The sequence below is a fragment of the Perca fluviatilis genome, chromosome 19, assembly GCF_010015445.1.
Source record: "Perca fluviatilis chromosome 19, GENO_Pfluv_1.0, whole genome shotgun sequence".
Lineage (NCBI taxonomy): Eukaryota > Metazoa > Chordata > Actinopteri > Perciformes > Percidae > Perca > Perca fluviatilis.
This window is the reverse complement of record NC_053130.1, coordinates 19,569,954-19,594,677: the sequence shown is the minus strand read 5'-3', so window position 1 is coordinate 19,594,677 and position 24,724 is coordinate 19,569,954. Positions and strand designations below refer to the sequence as shown.

The window sequence follows — 24,724 nt, the reverse complement described above, 5'->3', positions numbered from 1 at the left end:
CGTTTCCTGCCATCAGGTCAAACTTGTAAACATTAGGAATGACGACATCACAGACGGCAACCCAAAACTGACCCTGGGATTGATCTGGACCATTATTCTGCACTTTCAGGTCAGTGTTGTCATCTCATGGTTTGGTAATTATGATTTATAATTGCCAAGAATGTAAGATTATTTATTACTCAGATACTGGATAATTACTTACTTTCATTTCCTTGTATTATACAGTATGTAAGTGATGAGTTCATACTACTAACAAGGTGTTAATCTTAAACTTGTGTGTATCTTTACATCTACTCCATGTTGATATGTTGGAATTATCTTCATGCACATGAACTTCAAATTAGCAATATTTCTTTCTCTGAAACATCTCATTTGACAGAAACTACCATGCAGATACTTTTGGTTTTACAGTAGGGCTATTTTTATTTTTTTATTTTTTACAAAAAAGCCTATCTGAGATACCTTTGTCTTAGAGTTTTACAGATATTTCAGTGCAACATGAATGCTGGCATGCTTTGGGATTGAGTTACATAATAGCATGTCAGATGCCCTCCAGATTAATGCATTTAAAATGATTCTACTTTTGACCACAAGGTGTCAAAGCTGTGCAGCATAGATTATGCTGAATGATATTATTGCTGTCTTACTCACTGAGGATTACAGTGTAGTATATGATGTTAGTGTTTACCTGGCTTACTTTAATTCATGTTTGATTTAGCTTGAGTTGTAACAAGTCTATGTTTGAATGCAGCAGGAAATGGCTTGGAAATTTAAAACAATAGAAAAGTATTGTACTCTGTGTAGTCCGTTTTTTCCCAGAATCCACTTGGTTTACTGTTTTTACAAGAAATCTGTGGCATTACTCTGTGAACATCTGTACACAAATCAGTACAACCAGGCTTTGCAGTTTGGAGAGTTGCGATGGCTTTCAAGATTGTGCTCTAGGCTGAGTTTATATTTCTCCCTGAATGTTCTGAAAAATGTTGAATGCCAAGAGAATCCAGGTGTCCACCGAAGTGTCTATCCAAACTCCAATAGCTTGCAGAAACTCCATACTTTAACTACTTCTCACTCACACTCTCGCTTCCCTTCTCACCCTCTCGCTGACTGTCTTGCATTGGATTACTAATATCATTGGCACATGCCACATTGACTCAGTGGTTGGTTAGGCACAGGAATATTGTACTAGTCTTTCACACTTGCAGCTTTGATCGAGATGGCATTGAGTTAGTATATTATATTAGAACAAGAATGCATCTGTCTGACCAACGCCCTCGATGAAATAATGGGGTATAAAGTAGGTAATATAATTTTGCCTGGACTTGCTGACAGGTTGCGTCGGTGATGATGCCAACACCTGCTACTGTCAGTCTCACGCAAGCCCTTGAGCAGCAGTGGGCCTGTTTCTTCTTGATTTAGGGGATAGCAGGGCAGAGAAAATGTTACACTTCAGTCACAGTATATACCTTTGGCTTTATTATATAATCACAGCTGACAGCAGATTGGCATGTATGAACTGTTTTAATATTACATGCTTTTATATGACAGGCTCTGCCTGAAGTTCAGGGGTTGTTTTGGGGACATATTTTATTAGCTTTTTTTAGTGCTGCAGGCTAATTCTTTTATATACTAACTTATATAAACTAAGAGTACTGACAGGGTGTGTGCCATGTAATGTTTGACCTCAATCCTCTATCTCGTAGCCGGTTCACTGTTTCACTGCTGCAAGTTTTGTTAGGGTGTTTCAGACTCTATTCTTTGATTATGTCTGTACAGATAAGTTGATTTCATCACACGACGCTGCCGCTATTCTTCACAGTGGTGACCATGCTGTGTTTTGACCTGGGACATGGTGTTGAGTGAAATGTTTATTTTAGTAAAGCTGGTGACATTGCACTGTAGTCAGGTATTTCTATGCCTGTTTATCTCCTTTGTTTGTCACCGTCTCTATGATGTCTACTGATCTGTACGCAAACAGAGAGTCAGGATTCATTTATTTCATTCATTCACTGATGGGGGAAAATAAGCCTGTACCAAGCAAGTATATAAATAATATTACATGCTATAAACCATAATTTTACTGAAATATAACATTTACAAACATAATCTAATGCTGCAGTAATACTAGTATTTGGTGGTTTTGCCATAAGCTGCCCATAAGTAGCAGTGTGAGTAATCAGTACACTGTAGTTTGAACTGTGTTTGCTGTCAGGTGACTTTGACCTTCAGGGTCCAAATATTGTAAGCTGACAGTAGCACCGTGTTATTTTTAGTTGAGCTGTGTGGTGGCATTATATTTATTTACCCTTTCACCACTACTTCTCTTTTTGTCATGTAATAAAAGTATTGATTGATTCCCTTACAGTGAACCTTTCCCTCATGATGTCAGGCAATGTTATCTTATAATTGCTGCAATGGTTTTTATGTGTTGAATCACTTCCTGGTCAGAGCATTTGCCCCCCTGTGAACTGCGGTGGTGGTGATCTGGTCAGATAATAGTGTTTGTTTAAACCATTGGATTTAAGCCCCACCTCTGGCTCCGCTATTGTACGTAGCTTGATTAATAGACAAAGTGAAAGCACTTTGTTGTCCAGCTCGGATTTGACTCTGCTTCTGCTGCTCTCTATGCTCTTCTGTTTTTCAAAGCCTTTCTGACTGGCTGGGACTCTGTCTGGTTCACGCAGCCAAACTTGCTGAGCCAAAATTTCTCACAGCATAATAGGTGGCCATCAGCTGGCATCCACTTGCAGTTTAAACCTTGTCCCCTCCATCAGTCATTACAGACACAAATATTAGGAAACCTAAGAGGCGTCTGTGACGCGCACGTTTACTGTGTAGACGAAGCAGACTAGTCGGCACAGAACAGGTCTGTCCACAAGTTCTTGCTCAGCTGAGAACTATAAGCACATGAGCCATGTCTGCGTATGCATTTATGGTGTTTGTGCTGGATTAGTAAAGCCAGATAAATGTTTCAAAGGTCAGAAAGGATTCCAGTGTCAGAGGAGAGACTCAAGAGTGAGCACGCAGGCAAGACAGAAATGCAGTGAGAGTGAGCGAGAGAGATAGAGAGAGAGAGAGACAGGCTGACCAGTTCTCAGCCGTGACTCAACGAAAGGAAAAGTCAACTCTACTTTGAGTGAAGGGAGCTTTGTGTCTGGCTGCCGGCTTGTCTCTCACTGTTTATTGTGTGCTAGTTGCACAGTGTGAACTTGGCTTTCTGTCAATGGGATAGTGGCTCTTCAGATCAAGCGGAGCTCACCGGATACTTTGCCTGAAAACAGCTCACTGTCAATGGGTAAGAGACTGTATACGTGTCAGCCATGGGAAACATCTGTGGCTGTGTTCGAGGCCCTAAAGAGGAATGCTATGTTGACCCCAAGAAAGCTCCACTGAGCTTAGAATCTAAAGAAGGCAAAGGGCGCCGCTATTTTCAGAGGAAGAAGAGGAAATCGGAAGACTTTCAGCCTGCTGGATCTCTCAGGAGTCCTGGAAGTGAGGCAACTGAGGCCATCTGCAGTAGTGCAGAGGCTCAAAATGGCCCAGATGGGAATGCAGAGGAGTCCCAAGCAGAGCTGGATAAACCATCAGAGGTGGAGACACATCTATCCAGGCAGGACAGCATCAGCACAGGCATCTATGTTGGAGAGGTACCAGTTTTCATCCTTAGAGATCCCTGTAATCAATCAACTACGAGGTTAGTTTACAGGTCGGGAAGGTTTTGCACAGAACAGACAGACGATGACAGATGCAGGTCCATTGTAAAAGGAAAGCTTCGCTGTATTAACACAACATCCAGAGGCGTCTCAGCTAAGGATGGTCTGCTAGTGAAGAAGCTGCTGCAGCGCCAGTTAAGGAGGGCTGTTAGCTTTGGAGCAGTGGAGCACATGCTACAGACTCTGAGGGGTAATGACAGACCTGGGAGTGAGGAAATGTTTGCCAAGATTATATGGGACTCTCAAGCACACAGGAGGAGGAGACGGAGGGCCTACACCTGCTCTGGTTACGTAGAACATCCTCCAGCTCCTGCCAAATGTATTTCCACCCAACACGAGGTAAACTTAGAGCGTGTTATATAAAGCCATTATTGGTGTGATTCATAATAGATTAATAAGGGGTTTGATTGGGGTATAATGTAATGTGAAAATTGCAAGGCTGGTGTTGAAATCATGGAAGTTAATATATGCTTAATAACACACTTCTTTAGAGCATAACCAGTTCACTGTTAAACTAATTTTCTCATCATTACATCATTTTATAAGCCATCAGCATGGTCCATTGTGCAGGTAGAGCATTATGTCATCACTGTGGTGTCTTTTCTGTCTGTGTTCCCAGTCATTCTCATGAATCATACGTTATAGAATGTATTTACACCACAGGCACCACCTGTGCAGAAGATTATGCACTTTAGTTACCTGAAACCTGTGTTCAAATATTTATGCTGCGCATCTATATGTAGAGACAGGAACAGTATGTTGACATAGATTTTTTTTTGTTAAAGCCCCACCAATAGTTGACAGGTGTTATACAGCATTAGGAAAAAATAGTAACTTGGATTTTAGAGCTTACTGTAAGATCCGTCAATCACCTTTGGAGTGATAGCAGGCTTTGTTTTTGTGTGTGTTTATTGGTGGGGGCTTTGATTTTGTTGACTACATTCAGAACAAACATTATGTCTTATTGTATTCATTATCTTAATTAGTGCTCTCACTAGAACAGTTAGTTTTGTACAGTATATTAAAGTGATTACTGTGGGTTAATAAGGAGGCTGAAGTGTGGCAACCCTGCTATTTGTCCCCTCTTCTTTATATTTTGTACAATAATGTCTGCCAGAGTTTGTATGAAAATCGGCACATTATAAAATCTGATGATGATGCAGTGATAGTGATTGTCAGTCTTCTGCAGGATAAGGAACAGGGTCATGGTGCTATAGTTTATTAGTTTGTATCATGGTGTCATTCCTTCATATGTATGTTAACAAAACAAAGGACATTATTGTTGATTTTAGGCAATCTCTCTCCCTCGTTCAACATCAACTGTTATACAGCACAGTGAAATCACCCTGGTAGATAATTACAAATGTCCTGGGACAGTTATCGACAGTAAATGTGTCCTGGCTCTAATGTTAATTTTGTTTTTAAGAGATAAAGCACAGCAGTGTCTTTATTTTCTTGGAAAAATGATTTGATGCTTGTGGATCCTTGATGACTGTTGCAGTCTTATTGAATCTGTTTTATCCTTTTGCATCATGGTGTGCTATGGAAACCACAGCATGTCCAGTAGAAAGAGACTCATCAGTCAGTGAAATTCAGCTCTTTGATATTTATACTTAACACATTCTTAGGAAGACTGAGGCTATCCTGGCTTGTCCATATCATACTTTATTCAGGAAGTTTGACTACAGACTAAAAAGACTAGATTAACCTTTGTTTCGGTGGCCGCAGTCCTGTTAAACTCCTGTCATACGCTTTCTTAAGTAGACTGTACACATGTTTCAGGCTTTGGAAGTTATAGCATCTGGATAGTCTTGTCTGTGGGGATTCTTCCATGTCTTTTTTTCTTCAGGATGGTGCTATTTGTGACTGTGCTAATCTTGGTTTAGCTGTAGTATGTCGCTACTGTTTCAGTCACCTGGCTGCAAATTCCCCCCTTGTGGCACAATGGTTGATTGATTGATTGATTGATTGATTGATTGATTGATTGATTGATTGAATCTACTTTGTGTTTCTCTGCTTGTTTTTTGTTTAAACCATGTGTTGTGACATAACATTGTCTAGAAAATAGAAACAAACTTTTCGATATGTATCCCATGTGGCTTCCATAGCAAAAGGAATTACAGTATTGCTGACACATGATGTTTCCATAATGGTTGTTTGGGATGCGTGTTACAGGAAAACAAAGTCTACAAAGGCTTGAATCAACATTACTAAACGTGGTGTGAACTGTAGGTAGAAACTCTTGTTCAGATGTCATAAATGTGCTTTAAACCCAGTGCCAGCAACACTGTGGAACTCGACCTGTGAAGTGGCACTGTTTGTTTGAGGTCATCTTAATCTTCAGTACAACACCTTGTAAAACTATTGGGTAATTTATTCATATTTTTAACTTTATTTCACACTGACCTGCTGACATTTTCCATGTTTCAAGTGCGAACAGAAACTATTATCTCATTTACACGTAATTCACACTTGTACAATAAGTACTATCTTTGTGAAGGTTAAAATGTTCAGTCTTTGTTGTCCTTGCTTAAGACCCATTACTATGAATTCAAGTTGAGCTTTGACACCTGGACCCTTTTCAACTGTTGATTATTTTGTATTGTGTATTGTTTGTGTATACTATCTATTTAATTTTTTTTTGTCCTTGTTAAGCACTTTGGTCAACTATGGTTGTTTTTTAAATGTGATATATAAATACAGCTGAACTGAACATAAAGTTGTTAATTTAATGCAGTAGTATTTTTAAGGCTGTCGCTTGTGTTATCACAGTTGATTGCATCATATGTCAAGGTGCTGCTCTGATTGTTGCCACTTGGTAATGGTGAACTAATCTCACAGGTTTATTATTCACAGGTTTGTGGATTAGATTTTCTGTGTGTGTGTGTTTCTGCACGTTTAACGTCATGGCATCTTGACAGATATCGGAGATCCATGTGACAGGAGAGTCCGAAGACATGACCGCCAAGGAGAGGCTACTGTTCTGGTCCAGGCAGATAACAGATGGCTACGTAGGTGTACGATGTGACAACTTCACAACCTCCTGGAGGGATGGGAGACTATTTAATGCCATCATTCATAAATACAGGTACTGTAACACTGAAGAAACTGCAGGCTATATAATGCATTTAGTGGGTTTAGTGGTCTTCTGTCCGTGTCCTCTTTCTTTTACTTGGTATACCTTGATTTTCTCGCCTTACTGGTCTATCCTTCTCCCTATTGCAGGCCAGATCTGGTTGACATGAGCCGTGTGTCGACACAGGCCAACCGATCAAATTTAGAGCACGCATTTTGTGTAGCTGAACAGCTGGGGGTGGCCAGACTGCTGGACCCCGAGGGTGAGATCCATACCCACTGTCATGTTTGTTTAGATTTAGGAAACATTTTTACACCTTTTGTGCTATAAATCCCGTGAAGTGAAGCTTGGAGATTTTGGCTTGGGGAATAAGTCCTCTGAGCAAAGCTCATTGACATGTGTTACATTTGTGACCTTTTGGTTTTGACTTCCCTCATCAGACGTAGACGTTCAGTCACCCGATGAAAAATCTGTCATCACATACGTCTCAACGCTGTATGATGCTTTCCGAAAAGTACCTGATGGTGTTGATGGAATCAGTCCTAATGTAAGTTGATGTCATCATTCCACAAGTAACTCCACCCAAATCCAGGTGAAAGTGATAAAAAGTGCTTTATTTCTGATGATCCGTTTTCTTTGAACAGGATGTTGATATCAAATGGGTGGAGTACCAGAACATGATCAAATACCTCAGCCAGTGGATCAAACACAATGTGGCCATAATGTCAGATAGATCATTCCCCAACAACCCTGTGGAAATCAAGGTATTCAATATTTGAATCTTTATTAGCTTTATTTGCACACGTTGAGCCTTAGCTGTCTCATTTTACAGAGTGCTTAGATCCTGCATGTGCAGTAGGTGAAGGATAATTGTCTTCTTCAAATTGCCCACATGCAACGTCTTCCTGCTGTAACTGAGACTTAAAGTGATATTGATGGATATGAGAGAGCAGCAGCATCCATTTGCCGCAAGAAGTCGATACCTTTTAACAGTAAAGGCACTTTTATGCAGTTGTTTCAAAGACAAGGGGAGAGTACGGACAACTGCTTAGAGATCTGTGTATAAAATTTTTTAATATAATCTTTGCTTTCTTTTACAGGCACTTTATACACAGTATTTGCAGTTTAAAGAACACGAAATCCCGCTGAAAGAGAACGAGAAGACAAAAATCAAGAATCTCTATAAAATGCTTGAGGTAAATCCGAAATAGAGGAACATTGCGTTGCTTTGATCACACATTGCAGTGTTTGTAGTGATACGCGCTGTAGTAATACCAAATCTGTGTCTGTCCCTGACAGATGTGGATCGAGTTTGGACGTATTCAGTTACCCCAGGGTCATCACCCAAATGATGTGGAGAAGGAATGGGGTAAATTAATCGTTGCCATGCTAGAAAGGGAGAAGAGCCTGAGGCCTGAGGTGGAAAGGTATGTGCAGGCACTGAGCGTATTAATACTTCATGTCTCCTGGCTCAACATAATGTGATTTAAAGGTCTCTTCTTTATAACCTAATAGTTTGGGTTACTTGTCAGCCAAAAGTCACCGCCATTTAACTAAGACACACAAAATGTGTGACTGTTTTAGGCAAAATACAAGTCCTACAAGCAAGAGAGATGGATGGATGGATGGATGGATGGATGGATGGATGGATGGGTTTTTAAATGAAAAGCTTTTCATACACTGTATAGATGAAAGAGCAAATATGCTACATGAGTCAGCATACCATTTTCTGAGTTTGGTGTATTTGGTGCTATAGCATTATATTGCAAGCCTAATATATGATTTCTATCAACATATTCATGAGCTGTTATACACAATATATCTTGATCAGATTTACTGCAGCCAAAGTACACTGTTTGCATATGATAAGGTTGAGTTTTGTGCCACTTTAACAGATGATTGAGTGATTTGCAAAATAAGCACCAAAAGAAATGTCAGTCCAGGAACAAAATCATGACTGAGCTAGTACATAGTTACATTAAAAAAGCAGAAACTTGCAAATTCTAAGAACACAAAGAGTTACTTCTTCCTTATGGCATGCTCAGTCAGGTTTCTGAGCTCTATCTGGTGTTCTGTTTCCATCAATGTTTGTTTGCAGAGTAGATCTTATTTCTATGGAAACAAAGACTTGGAAGTTCTCCATTGGTAATAGTTTAAACAAGTTTATATCTCCATCCCTGCCTTCATTGTCTGTAAACACACCATATTTACAGCATTAATTTTGGGTGTGGTGAAAACTAGCAGAAACAGCAATCACAGCAGTTTGGCAGGACTTTACAGTCGCAGTTCGAATAAAGGCGTACTGCCTCAACCTGCTCTTTAATATTTAGCCCCTGAGGGCTGCGCAGTATTTCAGTGTGGGAGTCCCTTTACACGCTCAGCACCTGGCTGTGGGACTATAAATATGAGCACATTGAAAGCTGCTCCGTCAGTTGGGTGTGTCATGGCTAGGTCGAGGCTGGGTTCCTTTCAGAGGGATGATTAGGATGAGAAATGTTACAGTAATTGTTTGATTGGCTGCAGTGATTTGCCATGTAAAGTAAGATGGCCTATTTTAGTGGGATCTCGTCTGTTAGCAACAGTAGCTTCACCAGTTTCGGCTCTGATGACACCGCTCTTACTGAACCACTACAAATTAACAGCTCTGTCTTTCTCAATAACAACATTGTCTATGGATCCAGGTGAGATTACAGCTGTGCACTGTGAATATTTTTGTTTGTTTGTATTAAAGTGATAATAACTTTTGTTTTTTTGTTTTTGTAGGCTTGAGATGTTGCAGCAGATTGCCAACAGGGTCCAGCGGGACTGTGTTAACGGAGAGGACAAGCTGGCGTTGGCAAGAATTGCCCTGCAGTCTGTAAGTTATGTGCAATCTCTGTTTGAATCTGTTTGTAAGTTGTGATAAAATAGCACTGTGTGTACAGTCTTGAGTTTTGAGTCTCTTTTTTTCCCTCTGCTCAGGATGCAAAACGCCTTGAGTCTGGTATTCAGTTCCTACATGAAGCTGAGATTGCTGGCTACCTTTTGGAGTGTGAGAATATCCTCAGACAACAAGTGGTGGACATCCAAATTCTTCTGGATGGGAAATTCCCCTTTGCAGATCAACTTGTCCAAAGGTACAGTGTATATCCTCCTGCAAATATAACACACTGAATATTCTTATACATGAATACATCTCATATTGTTGTTCCTTTTTAAATACAGGGTGTCAAAACTCCGGGATGACCTTCTAGCCCTGAGAGCAGAGTGTTCTTCTGTGTACAGCAAAGGTCGCACCCTGACGACAGAACAAACCAAAATGATGATCTCGGGCATCACGCAAAGCCTGAACTCTGGCTACTCTCAGAACTTTAACACAAGCCTCACACCAGCCCTTACTCCTGCACTCCCGCCAGGGGGGTTAGGTACCCCTGGGTCCACATTCACCTCTAGCCTTACACCGTGCCTGACCCCGTCCTTTACCCCTGCCTTGACCCCCGGTCTGCAGCCTGCTTCAGTCCACAGCTACATGGGTGGTGGCGGCATGGACCCAGGCAGCCTCAGGCATTTGAAACACATGCAGATCCGCAAACCCTTACTGAAATCCTCACTGGCAGACCCCAACATGACAGAAGAGGAGGTCAACATGAAATTTGTTCAGGACCTCCTGAGCTGGGTGGAGGAGATGCAGGTGAGTAGTCACCATGTTCACTCCAGTTTATTCATGAAAAGGGGACAGTGCAAATTAATAAAACGCATTATTTTACATACAAAAATGCCAGAATTAGCCAAAAGGCTATTTTTCATCTGTAGTCCCCTCTTCCTCGATGTTAAAAAACCATCAAGGTTTTTTCAGTTTGTTTATAATGTACTGTAGCTTTAACTGTTAAATAAGATACTGATACTTTTTTTCTGTATTAAAGTTGCAGCTGGATCGGTCGGAATGGGGATCTGATTTGCCAAGTGTGGAAATGCATTTAGAGAACCACAAAAGTGTACACAGAGCCATTGAAGAATTTCAAATGAGTCTTAAAGATGCCAAACTGAGTGAGGTAAGCGTTTTTGGTGTTTCTCTCTGTCTTGCTTATAATCTTAATAGGAACATCAGCACTCCTACATAAGATGTAACCTAAATGTTAGTCAGAAATTGTGCTGCTGTTGCCTGCCATAACTCTTAGTGTCTGCAGAGGAAACTAAAAGAAACCAAAACATGTTTTTCTTTCTCAGATTCAGATGACAATCCCCCTGAAACTAACTTATTCAGACAAACTGAACAAACTAGAAAAGCAGTATGAAACGCTATTGGTAAGTGATCTGTTGAGCTCAACAGCCACAATCTAAAATCTGTGCTGCTATAAATTGTGTATGTGCTTTTTTTGTAGTCTGAATTAATGGATGCCTGTTCCTTTCAGAGCTGTTCAAGAGAGAGACAAAGCCATCTGGAAAGCCTGCATGACTTTGTGTCACAGGCAACTCAGGAGCTCATCTGGCTGAATGAGAAGGAGGAGGAGGAAGTTGCCTTTGACTGGAGTGATCGCAACGACAACATCTCCAAGAAAAGAGACTACCATGCTGTACGTTTTTTGTTTGTTTAAACAGTCTTTTAAATTAACTGCAATTTAATCTGTGAAATTGTATATGCAGAGAGAATAACATGGGCTTGTTCAGACAGTTCTTTTGGGTGTATAGGTTTGTCTACATTACAGCTGCTTTCATTAAATAGAACAATAATCTCAGTGGAGGGCTTTGTGTATTGTGGCCTGAATGGTCTGTGAGACTGGATATGGGAGTGTGTAAGAGGATGGAGTGACTGGGACTTTGCCACGGCTGGATGCCCGAGATACTCAGCTTAATGTCTTCATACAGGACCTAATGAGGGAGCTGGATGAAAAGGAGGAAGTGATCAAGTCTGTGCAGGACAAGGCAGAACGCCTTATGCTCAAAAACCACCCCGCCAGGCTCACTATTGAAGTAAGTACCGTGTGGTTTTTCTTTTCTGCATACTCAGCTCTGCGGTCAGAATGGCAGTAGCGTCTCCACCCTGCCTACTGCTCCCACAGTGATTAAAAGATTGTAAAGTATTTGTGTCTTGTAATTTTCTACCTATTATACCTGGATATTGTGTATCTTATTTCCAAGTTGTTTCTCTTCCAGGCGTACAGGGCTGCCATGCAGACGCAGTGGAGCTGGATTTTACAGCTCTGCTCATGTGTAGAACAGCATCTCAAGGAGAATGCTGTTTATTTTGAGGTGAGATGCTGCCTGTTTGTTTTTTTTGTCAGTACAGCAAAGTGCATGTCTTTGTCACATCTAATTTCTCGTTCTTTTCCCTCTTGCAGTTTTTCAGTGATGCCAAAGAGTCCATGGACTACCTTAAGAGCCTGCAAGATGCCATTCAAAGAAAATACAGCTGTGATCGAACAAGCAGCCTACACAGAATGGAGGATCTCATTCAGGAGTCCATGGTAAACTGATGAAAGATGTGTGAAGTGTGTGCGCATGTTGAGACAGTTGCAAGTAAAAAATAATGTAAACTTTTTTTTTTGTTATGGTGTGTCCATAGGATGAGAAAGAGCAGCTTCTTCAGTACCGCAGCTCTGTAGCTGGGTTAGTGGGCAGGGCCAAGAATATTGTGCAGCTCAGGCCCAGGAACCCTGAAAGCCCCGTGAGATCCTCCATCCCTGTCAAAGCCATCTGTGATTATCGTCAGATTGAGGTATACAGTGGTTCTCTACACCATATTACACCACTTTTAATCTTTATTACAAAGTTTTATAGTAAATATATGTATGCTGTGTCTTCATCACAACTCTTTCAGATTACCATTTATAAAGAGGATGAGTGTGTATTGGCCAGTAACTCTCACCGGGCCAAGTGGAAAGTCATCAACCCAGCAGGGAATGAGGCCATGGTGCCCTCTGTGTGTTTCACTGTGCCTCCACCTAACAAAGAGGCTGTTGATATGGCTACCAGGTGAGACGCTAGAATGCTAGGCTTCGTTTTGTGTCTGCATTATGCTATATTTTAAAATAAAGTTTCTGAATGCATAAATGTTGGTGACCTGACTTTGGTGGGATAAATAATTTGTCTCTTGCTTTTTTCTGCAGAATTGAGCAGTTATACCAGAACGTCCTGGCACTGTGGCACCACTCCCACATCAACATGAAGAGTGTGGTGTCTTGGCATTATCTAATGGCTGATATACGAGCCATCCGCAACTGGAATGTTGCCTCAGTATGTTTGAATGATTATGTTTTATACATCCCAATTTTCAACAGCAGCTGATGACCATTTATGATAATCAGGCTCAGTTTTGATGATGATTCTAGGAAAAATGCAAACTGCATCTTTGTCTCATTCCCACTTTTATTTCTCTGCAGATAAAGACCATGTTACAAGGTGAGCATCAGCAGGTCTTGAGCAACCTGCAGTCCCACTTCGACGAGTTCCTGGAGGACAGCGAGGAGTCCGAGGTATTCACAGTGGCAGACTGTGCTCAGCTAGAGAGAGACGTTGCGGCCTGCAAGGAGTACTACCAGGAGCTACTCCGATCTGCAGAAAGAGGCAAGGCCCAGATTCCCTTCTTGTCCCTCCCAACAAAGAGTTGCTGGTGTACATTGAACTCAACACGCGAGGGAAATTCGTGGCTCTTCAAGCCTTTTAAGCCTTAAGTTAATGACTTTTGTTTTTTTACTGAATTAAGAAGAGTTTCTAAAGAGATGGTTAGCTTTGCTGTTAATCAAAAGCAAACACTGGTATGTTGGTAATTTGCAGTTATGGTTTTTAAATAGAGTGGAATTTCTGGAGAAAAAAAAATACTAAATAGCTATGTTATGTTGTGATTTTACAAAGGAGACAAATATACATTTATACAAAATTACAAAAAAAGCCCCCTCCCCTTTTTAAATAATAAGTTTTCATCTTATTAAAGCGAGGAGAATCGGCGCAGCGGGTGCGGTATTACATTCAATTTATCGCACCGTTGTGACGAAAAGAGAGCTGAGCCAGAAGGCAAAGCTCTCGATCTACCGGTCAGTTTTCGTTCCTACCCTCACCTATGGTAATGAAGGCTGGGTCATGACCGAAAGAACAAGATCCAGGGTACAAGGGGCCGAAATGGGTTTCCTCAGGAGGGTCGCTAGGGTCTCCCTTAGAGATAGGGTGAGAAGCTCAGTCATCCGTGAGGAACTCTGAGTGGAGCCGCTGCTCCTTCGCGTCGAAAGGAGCCAGTTGAGGTGGTTCGGGCATCTGGTAAGGATGCCCCCTGGGCGCCTCCCTAGGGAGGTGTTCCAGGCACGTCCAGCTGGGAGGAGGCCTCGGCAAAAGACCCAGGACTAGGTGGAGGGATTATATCTTCAACCTGGCGTGGGAACGCCTCGGGATCCCCCAGTCGGAGCTGGTTAATGTGGCTCGGGAAAGGGAAGTTTGGGGTCCCCTGCTGGAGCTGCTACCCCTGCGACCCGATACCGGATAAGCGGATGAAGATGGATGGATGGATGGATCTTATTAAAGCCATTTTCCTAATTTGTGTATGACTTCACTTTAACAGTGTACAAAATGTCATTGATTTAGCTGAATTGCAACAGGTCCTACCCAACCTTACACTGTGATAATGATGCCACCTAGAGGTGCTTTTGTGTCCTCTCGCTTGATGTGTGTGAGACCTTATGCAGATTTAACATTTCCTTTGTTTTATCATGGTATTGTGAACTTTTACAATTACTTTTTTTTGAAAATACAACAAAACTGTCCTGTCACAGTTTGAAACTCAAAACATATTTCATGCTCTTACGTGATTATTTATTTTTCCCGGTAAACAGAGGAACACGAGGAGTCGGTGTACAATCATTACATCTCAGAAATACGCAACTTCCGGATGCATCTGGAGGCCCATGAAGAACACCTGATCAGGCAACTCCGCACACCGCTGGAGAGAGACGACCTGGAGCAGAGTCTGCAGCGCATCACAGATCATGAGGTACATGTCTGGGTACTAATAATCATTCAACACATTCAAGAACTTACTTCTATTTGAATCCTGATTTTCTACCTGCCACTTTGTAGAAGAAGACAGCGGAGCTGAATAGACTGAAGGAGGACCTTGACGTGATGAAGGAGAAGTGTGAGCTGTTCCTCAGACAGGCTGCAGGTTCTCCTTCTGTGCCAACGCTTTCCTCTGAACTCACCGTCATCGTTCAGAGCATGAGCCAAGTGTACTCCATGTCTTCCATTTATATGGACAAGTAAGACACTCCCTTCATTGTCTAGAAGTAATCATGGTTTCAATATTTTACCCAGATAGATATTTGCCTTAAAAGTAGTTTAATGGATGGCATGCTCCCTTTGTGTCGCAGACTGAAAACAGTGAGCTTAGTGGTGAGGCACAGCCAGAGTGCAGAGGCGCTAGTTAAGGCCTACGAATCCAAACTCTACGAGGAAGACGCTATGAACTCTGACGTCAAGTCCATTGAGTCAGTCATTTCAACACTGAAGGTAATACAATTTTGAAATTTTATATTTCACCAACATTGGCAGTGTTTTTAGTTCATTTTGAGTAACCATTCCTCTTTTTGATTACAGCAATGGCGGACAGAGATTGACGAGAAGCAGGGGGTGTTCCATGACATGGAGGATGAGCTGCAGAAAGCCCGAGTCATCAGCGACCGCATGTTTAAGGCACACAACGAGCGTGACTTTGATCTGGACTGGCACAAGGAGAAAGCTGATCAGCTGAGCGAAAGATGGCAGAACATTCACTCCCAGATTGATAGCAGGTTAGTGTTAATATTTCTTATTGTTTTTTTGTTGTTGCATTGCATCATAAGAAGTCTTTCACAACATTTGTGTGCAAGTATAAGTGTAAGTATTGCTCATTCACGTTAACTGTTCAATTTCAGGCTGCGAGACCTGGATGGTATTAGCAAATCTCTGAAGCACTACAGAGACTCCTACAGCTGTCTGGATGAATGGGTTAGAGAAATGGAAGCAGCACAGCTAAAGGCCCAAGAAAACAAACCTGAAGATAGCAAGGCACTGGCTGAGCTGTTGAACAAACACAAGGTAGGACAAGAGTTAACTTCTTCTTCACTATAAGATAAAGACAGTATGGATGTACTATATGTATATATTTTAAATGGAATGTCTTTCAGGTCCTTGTTGCTGAAATTGAACAAAAACAGAGCAGAATTGAAGAGTGTCAGAAGTACTCAGAGCAGTACTCATCTGCCATTAAGGTCAGCTAATTTATCTTACATTTTCTCATTGTCTCTCTGATATATGAAATTAGCAGTTTGTGACATTCCCATTTCAGCTTTGTTGGGCAACGACCAAGATATGATCCAAACGTTGTAAACTTACACATAAATCTCTTTTTAGGATTATGAACTTCAGCTGATGACTTTCAGAGCGATGGTTGACTCCCAACACAAATCCCCTCTCAAGAAACGGAGGATGCAGAGCTCTTCTGATGCCATTCAGCAGGAGGTAAAACTATTATTTAACTTTGGCAGGACAGGAACTGTGTGCTCTGTGTAGAGTACATCTCAGTGGCATACTTGTTTTTCTTAATTTCGCACAGTTTATGGATCTCCGAACCCGCTACACTGCTCTTGTGACTCTCATGACACAGTATGTGAAGTTTGCCAGTGAAACGCTGAAGAGAACTGAAGACGAGGAGGTGAGAGATCCATATTTTCAATACTTCCTGGCTTTCTACATTTGCAGTAGCTTATGCAGCACATTTTAGACTTGTTGGGGCTATTTGGACGCTTACATTTATAATGCCCGTTTAGCTTTACCTTCTTATCATTGCATGATTCGTAGGTCTTCTGTTTTGCATCAACATATTTCACTGCCTCAGTAAGAAGTAGCGAACCGTAAAATATTGCAGCAAACTGTATCACCTTCCCCGAGGGTTATTGTATTATCATATATATTCAGCTCATCACTAGTGAAGACATTTGCCTCATTGTGCAAAAGAAGCCAATAATGTTATGTCGTGGGTTCACTTCAGATAATCTTGTTAGTAGAGACAACACGGACACGTTTGTTTTTCAGTGGAAAACTACTGACTTGCTTTACTAACGTACTTGTTCACTTAGTACATTCAGATAATCACATTAACAGTGGCGGCACAGCGCCAACTAGTGGAACGGGGTACTCAATACACAATGTCCCATACATCACACAAAGGAAATGTGGTGCATGTCTGCTTGTACAGTAACTCCTTATTGCTGGTGATGGTGACTTGCTGGGAGGAAAGAGCTTTTTCATTTTTTCACATCTTTCTGTGGGAAAATAAATTCTCTCCAGGAGTTTGTGTGGTTTTGTTGCATAGTTGCTTAGTTTTGTAAGTATTGGTACTGACAAAGATGCAGTGATCAAATCAGTGACGCTAGTAACAAAATCTTAAATAAATCTAACATCTTGTTGTTAAATATGATTTCTAACCCTCCACAATATTTCTGGCTAACTAAAAACCTATGCAAATTGCAAATTCCTGGAGAGAGTGTTTAATATGGCTGCAGCACCTGGTAAGAAGATAAACTATCATGCAAGTTTTTCTACAATTTCTAAATAAACATGAAACAGTGGATGACTTATTTTGTTTGCATTATAGAACAGAAGGGCTTTTGAGAGAGCAGAGAATACAAAAAGGACAGAGAGCGTGGAGCGCCAAAAAGCTGCAGGGGAAATAGAGATTAGTCAACTTAAGCAACGGGACCAGGAACAGGAGGCTTTGCTGGTTGAAAGACAAGCACAGCTGGAAAAGTTGGAAGGAGAAGTAGCCACACAGCAGAAGACAATTGATGATCTAAGCTTTCAGAAATCACAGCTGGAGCATGACGTTAATCAGTATTGCACCAAGTTAGAAATAGCGGTAAAAGACAAAGCTGCCAGTGAGCAAGAATTAAGTAACACAAAACAGTTAATTGAGCAGTCAGAGGCCAAGTGGTCTTTGGCTCAGAAGAACGTAGAGGACCTCTTAAAGAAACGTAATGATGGCCAAGATCTTAAGAAACAGAGCCCCAAACTTCAGAGAAAAATAAACATGGAGGAAAGTACTGAGGAACAGGTGCAAAGTCAAGTAAAGGGTAAAGAAAATGATCTGGCTCAGCAGCCTTTGTCATCTGACAGTCAGTCGACAGTCGAAAGTGAGCCTGAGTCATCTGCAGTCAGACAAAATGACACAATGATAGCGGATGTCCTGCAGCAGAAGGTAGAGGAACTAGTCCTGATCCAGAAAAGAGCAGAAATGGCTGAGGAGAAAGCACAAAGTTATAAAAAGCTGTTGGATGACAGCAATAACAGACTGAAGAAACTTCAGATGGACATGGAAACTGAAAGGATCAACATGAGACAAAAATCAGAGGATCTCCAACAGGAAGCACAGAAGATGAAGAAATCAATCAATGGACTTCAAGAGGAAATCAGATCTCTCCAAAGAGCAAAATCCTCATTGGAACAAAACGCGTTTTTCCAAAGCACTGAAGTTGAAGGCCTTAAAGAGCAGTTGAAGATCACCCAAGCAGAACTGCATAAGAAAGGCTCCATGGAGCAGGAAAATATTCACAAGATTAACAACTTAGAAGAAGAGGTAGCTTCCAAGCAGGCAGTAGTAGATCAGCTGAAGTTTAAATGCAATGAGCTGACACGTATGAATGTCTCATCTGACAGTGATATTAGAGGTCTTCAGATCCAAACAGAGTCATTGGAAAAAGACAGATCATTTTCTGAACAGAAGATCAAGTCTTTAAAGAGTGAGATAGAGAGCTGGAAACAGCAGCTTCAAACAGCTAAGGAAGAAAACAACTTAATGAAGAGATCTGAGCAGGCGTCGCAGCTCAAATGTAAAAACCTCGAATCAGAACTTAAAAAAAGTGAATTAGTTGCTTCTCAGTTGCAGCAAAAGGTAGATGAGTTAAAACAGATAAATATGGAGATGGAAAAGAATCTGAAGAACTTAAGAGCTAAACTCGATCAGGTGACAATGGAACTTGAGAGCAAGGATCAGCAAATTAAAATATTCAAGTCTCAGGTGGAGGGCACCAAATCACAGGTTAGAATTATTGAGGAGGAACTAAATAAGAAATCTCAGACCTCCCATGAGCTTCAAATGAAACTTCAATATTACAGTGAGGAGGTTAGGCAAATGACTGAACTGCAACAGAAAATCCAAACACTTAATTCAAAAAATGCCAATTGTGAGAAAGAAATAACAACTCTGAAATCAGAGCTGGAGTCAGTGTTTGCTGAGAAGAATTCTGCTAATCAAAAGATCCACCTGCAAAATGCTGAAATCAGTGATTTGGACATGATGCTAAAGAACAGAAATGCAGAACTGCAAAAACAATCTGCAGAGTGTCAGAAACATCTCAATAAAGTCAAGACATTAGAAGACGAGCTTTTCAAACATAAGCACAGTACTACAGGGTTAACTAGCAGCTCAGAGAAAATGACAGAAAACCTAAAGCAGATGTATGCTCTTCAAAACGACAAGAGAGCATCAGACAGAAATGTAGAGAACTTGAATGTTAAACTCTTGGAGCTCAGCTCTTCCCTACAAAGAACTAAAGATGAATTGATGAAAGAGACCAGAGAAAGAAAAGTCAAAGAATCAAAAATATTGCAGATGGAGAGCGAGCTTCAGAAAAATAAAGTGACAATGAAAGAAGTAATGTTGAGTTCTGACAAATCTCTGTTAAATCTACAACATGAAAACACTATCCTTAAGAAGGAGAAAGCTGAGGCGCTAGAGAAAAGCATTTCATTGGGATCTGAAGTCCGAATGCTGAAAGAAAAGCTGCAGCGCACCCAAACAGAGGCTGAACAAAAGCAAAATGAAAACTCTGTCATTCAGCTGAGGTCCCAGAAGATGGAAGAACAACTTGAAAAGTGCAAGAAAATGCTAGAGGACTTGAAAAGTAAACTAGAACTTCAGAAAGAGGGCTATGAGAGGCAGTTGTTGCTAGTGCAGACTGAAATAGAGAAAAAACTTATTTTACTTCAATCTGAAATCTCAATTGAAGGCGGGAGTTCAAAACAGCAGTCGCATAGCGCAGAATTAGCAGAGATGCTAAACAAGTATTTCAAACAGGATGTCAGTCAGATAAAAACAGTGGATCAAACCACTGCACAAACTAAGCAACAATCGAACCAACAGCTGCAGCTGCAGATCAAAATAGACAAACTGCAGCAAGAAAGAACACAGCTCGGACAAGACCTCTCAAATGCAAAATCACAAATAGCCCAACTTGAGGAAGAGAGACTTAAAATGAGCTCAAAAGTAAGCGCTTTACAAAGCCTTTGCAATGAACAGTCAAATGAGTCAGCTAAGATAACAGACAGTGAGTGGAAACTGACCCGGAAGGAAAATGAAGCGAGATCTCTTCAGGAACAAATAGAGTCGTACGTCAAAGAGGTGAAAAGTCTACAGGAAAAGCTGTTGATGCTCGGGGTCAGGATGAAGACTGATAACCAGAGGATAAACAAACAGGAAATCATTGAAGCCAGTTACTATGTGAAAGACAACGAGACTGCTTTGTTGAAGACAGAACATACAGTGAGGCAGAAGATGGTGCCCTCGTCTGAAAGTGCAAAATGCAACCTGGAGGACGAGATTCTCAAAATAAAAGTGTCCTCAGAGGTATGGATGAAGTTAGTTTAGCAATACTGCAGCACAATATTATTGATATAAGAATATATAAATGCAATACAGTTTCACGAATTGTTTATTTCTTGCTATTTATTACAATATTTATTTAGCAATTGTAGTTATCTGTAACAGTGAACTGTAGTCCTCTGTAACTTAAAAGTTCTTCCAATGTCACATCTACAGATGGCAACAATGGAGAAAGAAAATATTCTTGAAGGACTGACACAAGTCAAACAAGATAAAATGGAGGTCACTCACAGCCAAAGCCTTTATGATTCAACAACAAAGAAAACCTTAAATCGCTCTACTTATCAAACTCCGACTCTCCCACAAAAGCACAGCACGCAAGATGTGACCTACAAGAGCCAAATCAAGCCTGATGAGCCCATGACTGTGACAACACATGGATACATGGCTCTGTGTGGACTAACAGACAAACGCCCAAATGAAACACATAGCTTCACTAAGACAAGCATGTATCAGATCAAAGAAACATGTGAAAGTGTAAACACATCAGACATTGAGGAGAAACTGAGTGTGATATATTCAACTTCCCAAAAGCTCCCGGAACTCAAAGGCAGCCCAAGTATTCAAAACTTAATCAAGTTTAAACTCTTGGATGAAGAGGTTTTGCGTAGGTTTGAGATGGGTCTCATCACAATGGAAGAGGTGCAAGCATCGCTCGCTAAGTACACTGCTAAACCAACTGCTATTGCTGGAGTTTATGTGGAGTCAAGTAAGAAAAAGATATCCTTCCTAGAAGCGGCTGAGAAGGGCTTCTTAGCAAAGACGTACGCTCTTGAGTTCCTGGAGGCTCAGGCTGCAACAGGAAGCCTCACAGATCTGGCCACAGGGCAGACACACTCAGTTGTTGAGGCTTTAGAGAGAGGTATTATAGAGACAGGGCTGAAAGATAAACTGATGGAGGCTCAGAAAGCTGTTAGTGGCTACATCCATGCTGGCAAAAAGCTGTCTGTGTTTCAGGCAATGGAGGAAAGGATTCTCGATAGATACAAAGGCAAGAAGATCCTTGAGGTCCAGGTATCTACTGGAGGACTGATCAACCCAGAGATTGGTGTCAGGGTGCCGGCTAGCATTGCTGTTGATCAGGGTCTTTTAAACAAGGAGACTCTACAGAGTCTGTATGATCCAGTCAGTAACCCCAAAGGTTTCCACAACCCTGACAGTGGACAGAAAGCATACTACTCTGAAATACTGAAGACATGCCTTTATGACACCGATGGTGGTGTGTTTCTCTTCCCATTTGGCGAGAAACATCTAACAAACCCCTCTCCCACGAGTTCTCATAGAGTGTCTGTTGTCAGCACCAGCTGCGGCATCGAAATGTCCGCTTACGAAGCATTCAAGGGGAGACACATTGACAAGAGGACGTATCTGTTTCTGTCACAGCAGGAAAGTGAATGGCAGGAAAAGTCCATAGTTGACCCCAATGGAAGCCCACTTCACATCATAACTGATGTCAAAAGTGGCCGACAACTTTGTCTAGAGTCCGCTCTAAGTCAGAGGTTTCTTGAAATATCTGAGCTTGAAAGCTATCGCATTGGGCTTCTTAGCATCTATGAGATTGCGGATATCATATTTTCAAGAATGGTTGTTGTGGAAGATGTTAACAGCCCCATTGCTGGTCTCTGGGACATCACTCAGAGGAGGAGGCTGTCAGTTCTTCAGGGTTTTCAACAGGGCTTTACTGATAGAACCACTGCTTTAAGGCTGTTGGAGGCCCAGGCCTGCACCGGAGGTATTTGTGACCCCTCTTCAGGGGAGAAAGTTACTCTCTCGGAGGCCCTCAAAAGAGGCCTTTTAGATGAGGCATTGAATCAGCAGCTCCAACAGTTTGAGCAGGCGTTTAATGGCATTGTTCACCCCAAGACTTTAAAGACTTTGTCCATCACCCAGGCTTTTCAGGAAAATCTCATCCCAAAGGATGCCGGTTTTCGCTGTATCGAATTCCAGCTCCTGACTGGAGGATTGATAAACTCTGACACTCGTGATAGAGTCTCACTTGAAGAAGTCATTCAGAGTGGCCTTGTTGACAAAGTTACAGCCGCTGTACTCAAAGATGAGAGGTTCCACACTAAAAGCCTCACCTGTCCAAAGACCAAGAGAAGAATAACGTTCAGGGAGGCACTTGAAAGAAGTGTGTACGACTGCCACACAGGGTTAAGGTTACTGGATGCTACAAAAATTCATGGTTTTGGAGCCAAATCAACATTTCATTATGTTTGGGCGTATAAGTAATAAACATTTGTAAATATATGCTTGTCCATTGCATAAAAGCAGTATGCAAAAGTTGCAAATATGGTTTCCTTTGTGTTTGACTGTGAAGTTAGCATGACTTCACTGTTGAATGTTCTTTTTTTTGGTTTACACACACATTTAAATCCAGTGGTTGATACTACTGACAATGGTTCTTAAGCTTCGGTGTTTTTAGTCTGACTATGCATGTATTTTGAAAATGCCCCTCCCTTTTAGGATTCCCTCCACTAGTGTTTTTTGTTTTTTTGTAACAAAGTTAACAATCTTGTCAAAAACCAATCTGTTTCAATTGTAGAGATCTGTTGATGAGGAGAAGAGAGAGCATGGTGATAAAGTTAGCAAGCTATTGCACTGGATGTCCAATGTGAAACAGACCCCGAACAATGATGGAAATGCCCTGAAAGATAGCAATGCCAACACAGATGCTTCTAGCACTCCCCAGGTAAATAATGTGTATTGTTTTTGGTGTTTTCTGGCATGTCCTTTTTTAATATCCTGCCACATATTTGTTGTACATGAAAGAATGCTTTGCTTTAACGGGGAAGAGTATTTTTCTAATCAAAATGATATTGCAGCCTTTTTTGCTGTCACAGTGTATGATTTCAAATAAAAACACACTGTTTACTTTCTGATTCTTGTAATCCATATGTTTTACACTATAGGTAGTGGTTGTAATTACTTTATCATATCCTCTGTACACAAAAGGATGGTTAATATTATGGATTTCCTAATATATTCGATTATTTCAATCACCCCCAACTGATTCAATAACAACAAAAGTTGCACAAGCACTCACTACATTTCGGAACAACCTCAATGACTAATAAATGATATCAGTCCAACAGGATATTGAAATATATGAACACCTTTCAGAGTTTTATCCCTGCGTTAGAGGAAAAATGCATTATACACAGCTGACATTATTCAAGTGAAATTTAAAATAGAAATTTGAAATTTCTTTATTAGTTTGGTTTGGTGATCCTGAAGAGATGGGTTGTCTTTGATGGTTTGACAGAATTCATTCTATCCATATAATAGAATAGAAATAGAATAGATAGATTCATTATTCGACTAGCATTGCAGTAATGTAAAATGTAGTAATATTAATGAAATGTTTGATTCTTATTATTAATTGGTTTTAGGATTTTAGTAGACAAAAATATGTTAGTAAGGTTAATTTAATGAGAAAAATGATTTTATTATTTAAATTGTTTTGTGCATTATGTACACAAAAATATAAATACAATTACAATGTAACAATGACAGCTTTGGACTTCCTGTTTTATTTTTTATTTTATTTTGTCAAGGGATGAAACAATTCCTAAGAAACAGTTTCTGATATTTGTCCCACCAAAACAAAAAAGACCTTGAAAATAACTCTATATCTTTTTGACACATTCTGAACATTTTAAATTTAACAAAGTTCATATTTATTGCAGAGCTGTTCAATTGAATTGCATTATTTTGTGCAGGCGTTAATATTTAATCTAGTCCCCGGGGTGTACAGTATGTCTTCATTCATTAATTATTATTATTTTTATATAAGAATTGAAAAATGTAATTCCGTATTTTAAACAACTCCAGTGTGGGAGTATTTGTGTGCTTTGTGTCCCTAGGATCACCATATTGGTGACTTCAATATTATTTATAAAGAGTATTCATGCAAAAGTAAATAGGAGCCATTGTACTGCATATAAAGTATTAATACGCCACTGTTTGATCTTCTAGGTGTCAGTCGAGGAAATGGTCACTAAGAAGGAACAAATTGCAGAAGCACTAAGGGCCACACAGATGATGCTGATCAAACACAGTGACAAGTAGGTCGAGCGACTGTGACCCACATGCACAATACTTAGTCCACCGTTTACACTCTCAGCCTCATTCTTTGTGTTTTGTTTTACAGAATGACCGAAGAGGAAAGAGAAAAGGCCCAGGAGCAGCTGAAGGCACTCAATCAGGCCTACAGTGAACTCTCCCAACATTGTTCAGATCAGACGACCTCTGCAGAAGAGGTTGGACACAAGG

The 24,724-nt window shown here is 40.8% G+C and overlaps 1 protein-coding gene across 3 annotated transcripts in view; it reads left to right on the top strand.

The window, feature by feature from the left end:
• Positions 1-24,724, top strand: part of dst (dystonin) — a 107,193-nt gene that overhangs the window by 31,020 nt on the left and 51,449 nt on the right. For all 3 annotated transcript variants that reach the window (XM_039784873.1, XM_039784875.1, XM_039784874.1), the window contains 31 exons: positions 17-109; positions 6,635-6,801; positions 6,939-7,051; positions 7,230-7,336; positions 7,434-7,553; positions 7,890-7,985; positions 8,089-8,216; positions 9,553-9,646; positions 9,751-9,905; positions 9,994-10,459; positions 10,692-10,820; positions 10,996-11,073; positions 11,181-11,342; positions 11,635-11,739; positions 11,923-12,018; positions 12,108-12,233; positions 12,332-12,484; positions 12,587-12,741; positions 12,876-13,002; positions 13,149-13,332; positions 14,589-14,746; positions 14,833-15,011; positions 15,123-15,261; positions 15,349-15,542; positions 15,666-15,828; positions 15,918-16,001; positions 16,144-16,251; positions 16,346-16,444; positions 22,995-23,141; positions 24,428-24,516; positions 24,603-24,711. In XM_039784873.1, the coding sequence (XP_039640807.1) occupies positions 17-109; positions 6,635-6,801; positions 6,939-7,051; positions 7,230-7,336; positions 7,434-7,553; positions 7,890-7,985; positions 8,089-8,216; positions 9,553-9,646; positions 9,751-9,905; positions 9,994-10,459; positions 10,692-10,820; positions 10,996-11,073; positions 11,181-11,342; positions 11,635-11,739; positions 11,923-12,018; positions 12,108-12,233; positions 12,332-12,484; positions 12,587-12,741; positions 12,876-13,002; positions 13,149-13,332; positions 14,589-14,746; positions 14,833-15,011; positions 15,123-15,261; positions 15,349-15,542; positions 15,666-15,828; positions 15,918-16,001; positions 16,144-16,251; positions 16,346-16,444; positions 22,995-23,141; positions 24,428-24,516; positions 24,603-24,711 (4,323 nt within the window). The remainder of the gene's footprint in view (positions 1-16; positions 110-6,634; positions 6,802-6,938; positions 7,052-7,229; positions 7,337-7,433; positions 7,554-7,889; positions 7,986-8,088; positions 8,217-9,552; positions 9,647-9,750; positions 9,906-9,993; positions 10,460-10,691; positions 10,821-10,995; positions 11,074-11,180; positions 11,343-11,634; positions 11,740-11,922; positions 12,019-12,107; positions 12,234-12,331; positions 12,485-12,586; positions 12,742-12,875; positions 13,003-13,148; positions 13,333-14,588; positions 14,747-14,832; positions 15,012-15,122; positions 15,262-15,348; positions 15,543-15,665; positions 15,829-15,917; positions 16,002-16,143; positions 16,252-16,345; positions 16,445-22,994; positions 23,142-24,427; positions 24,517-24,602; positions 24,712-24,724) is intronic.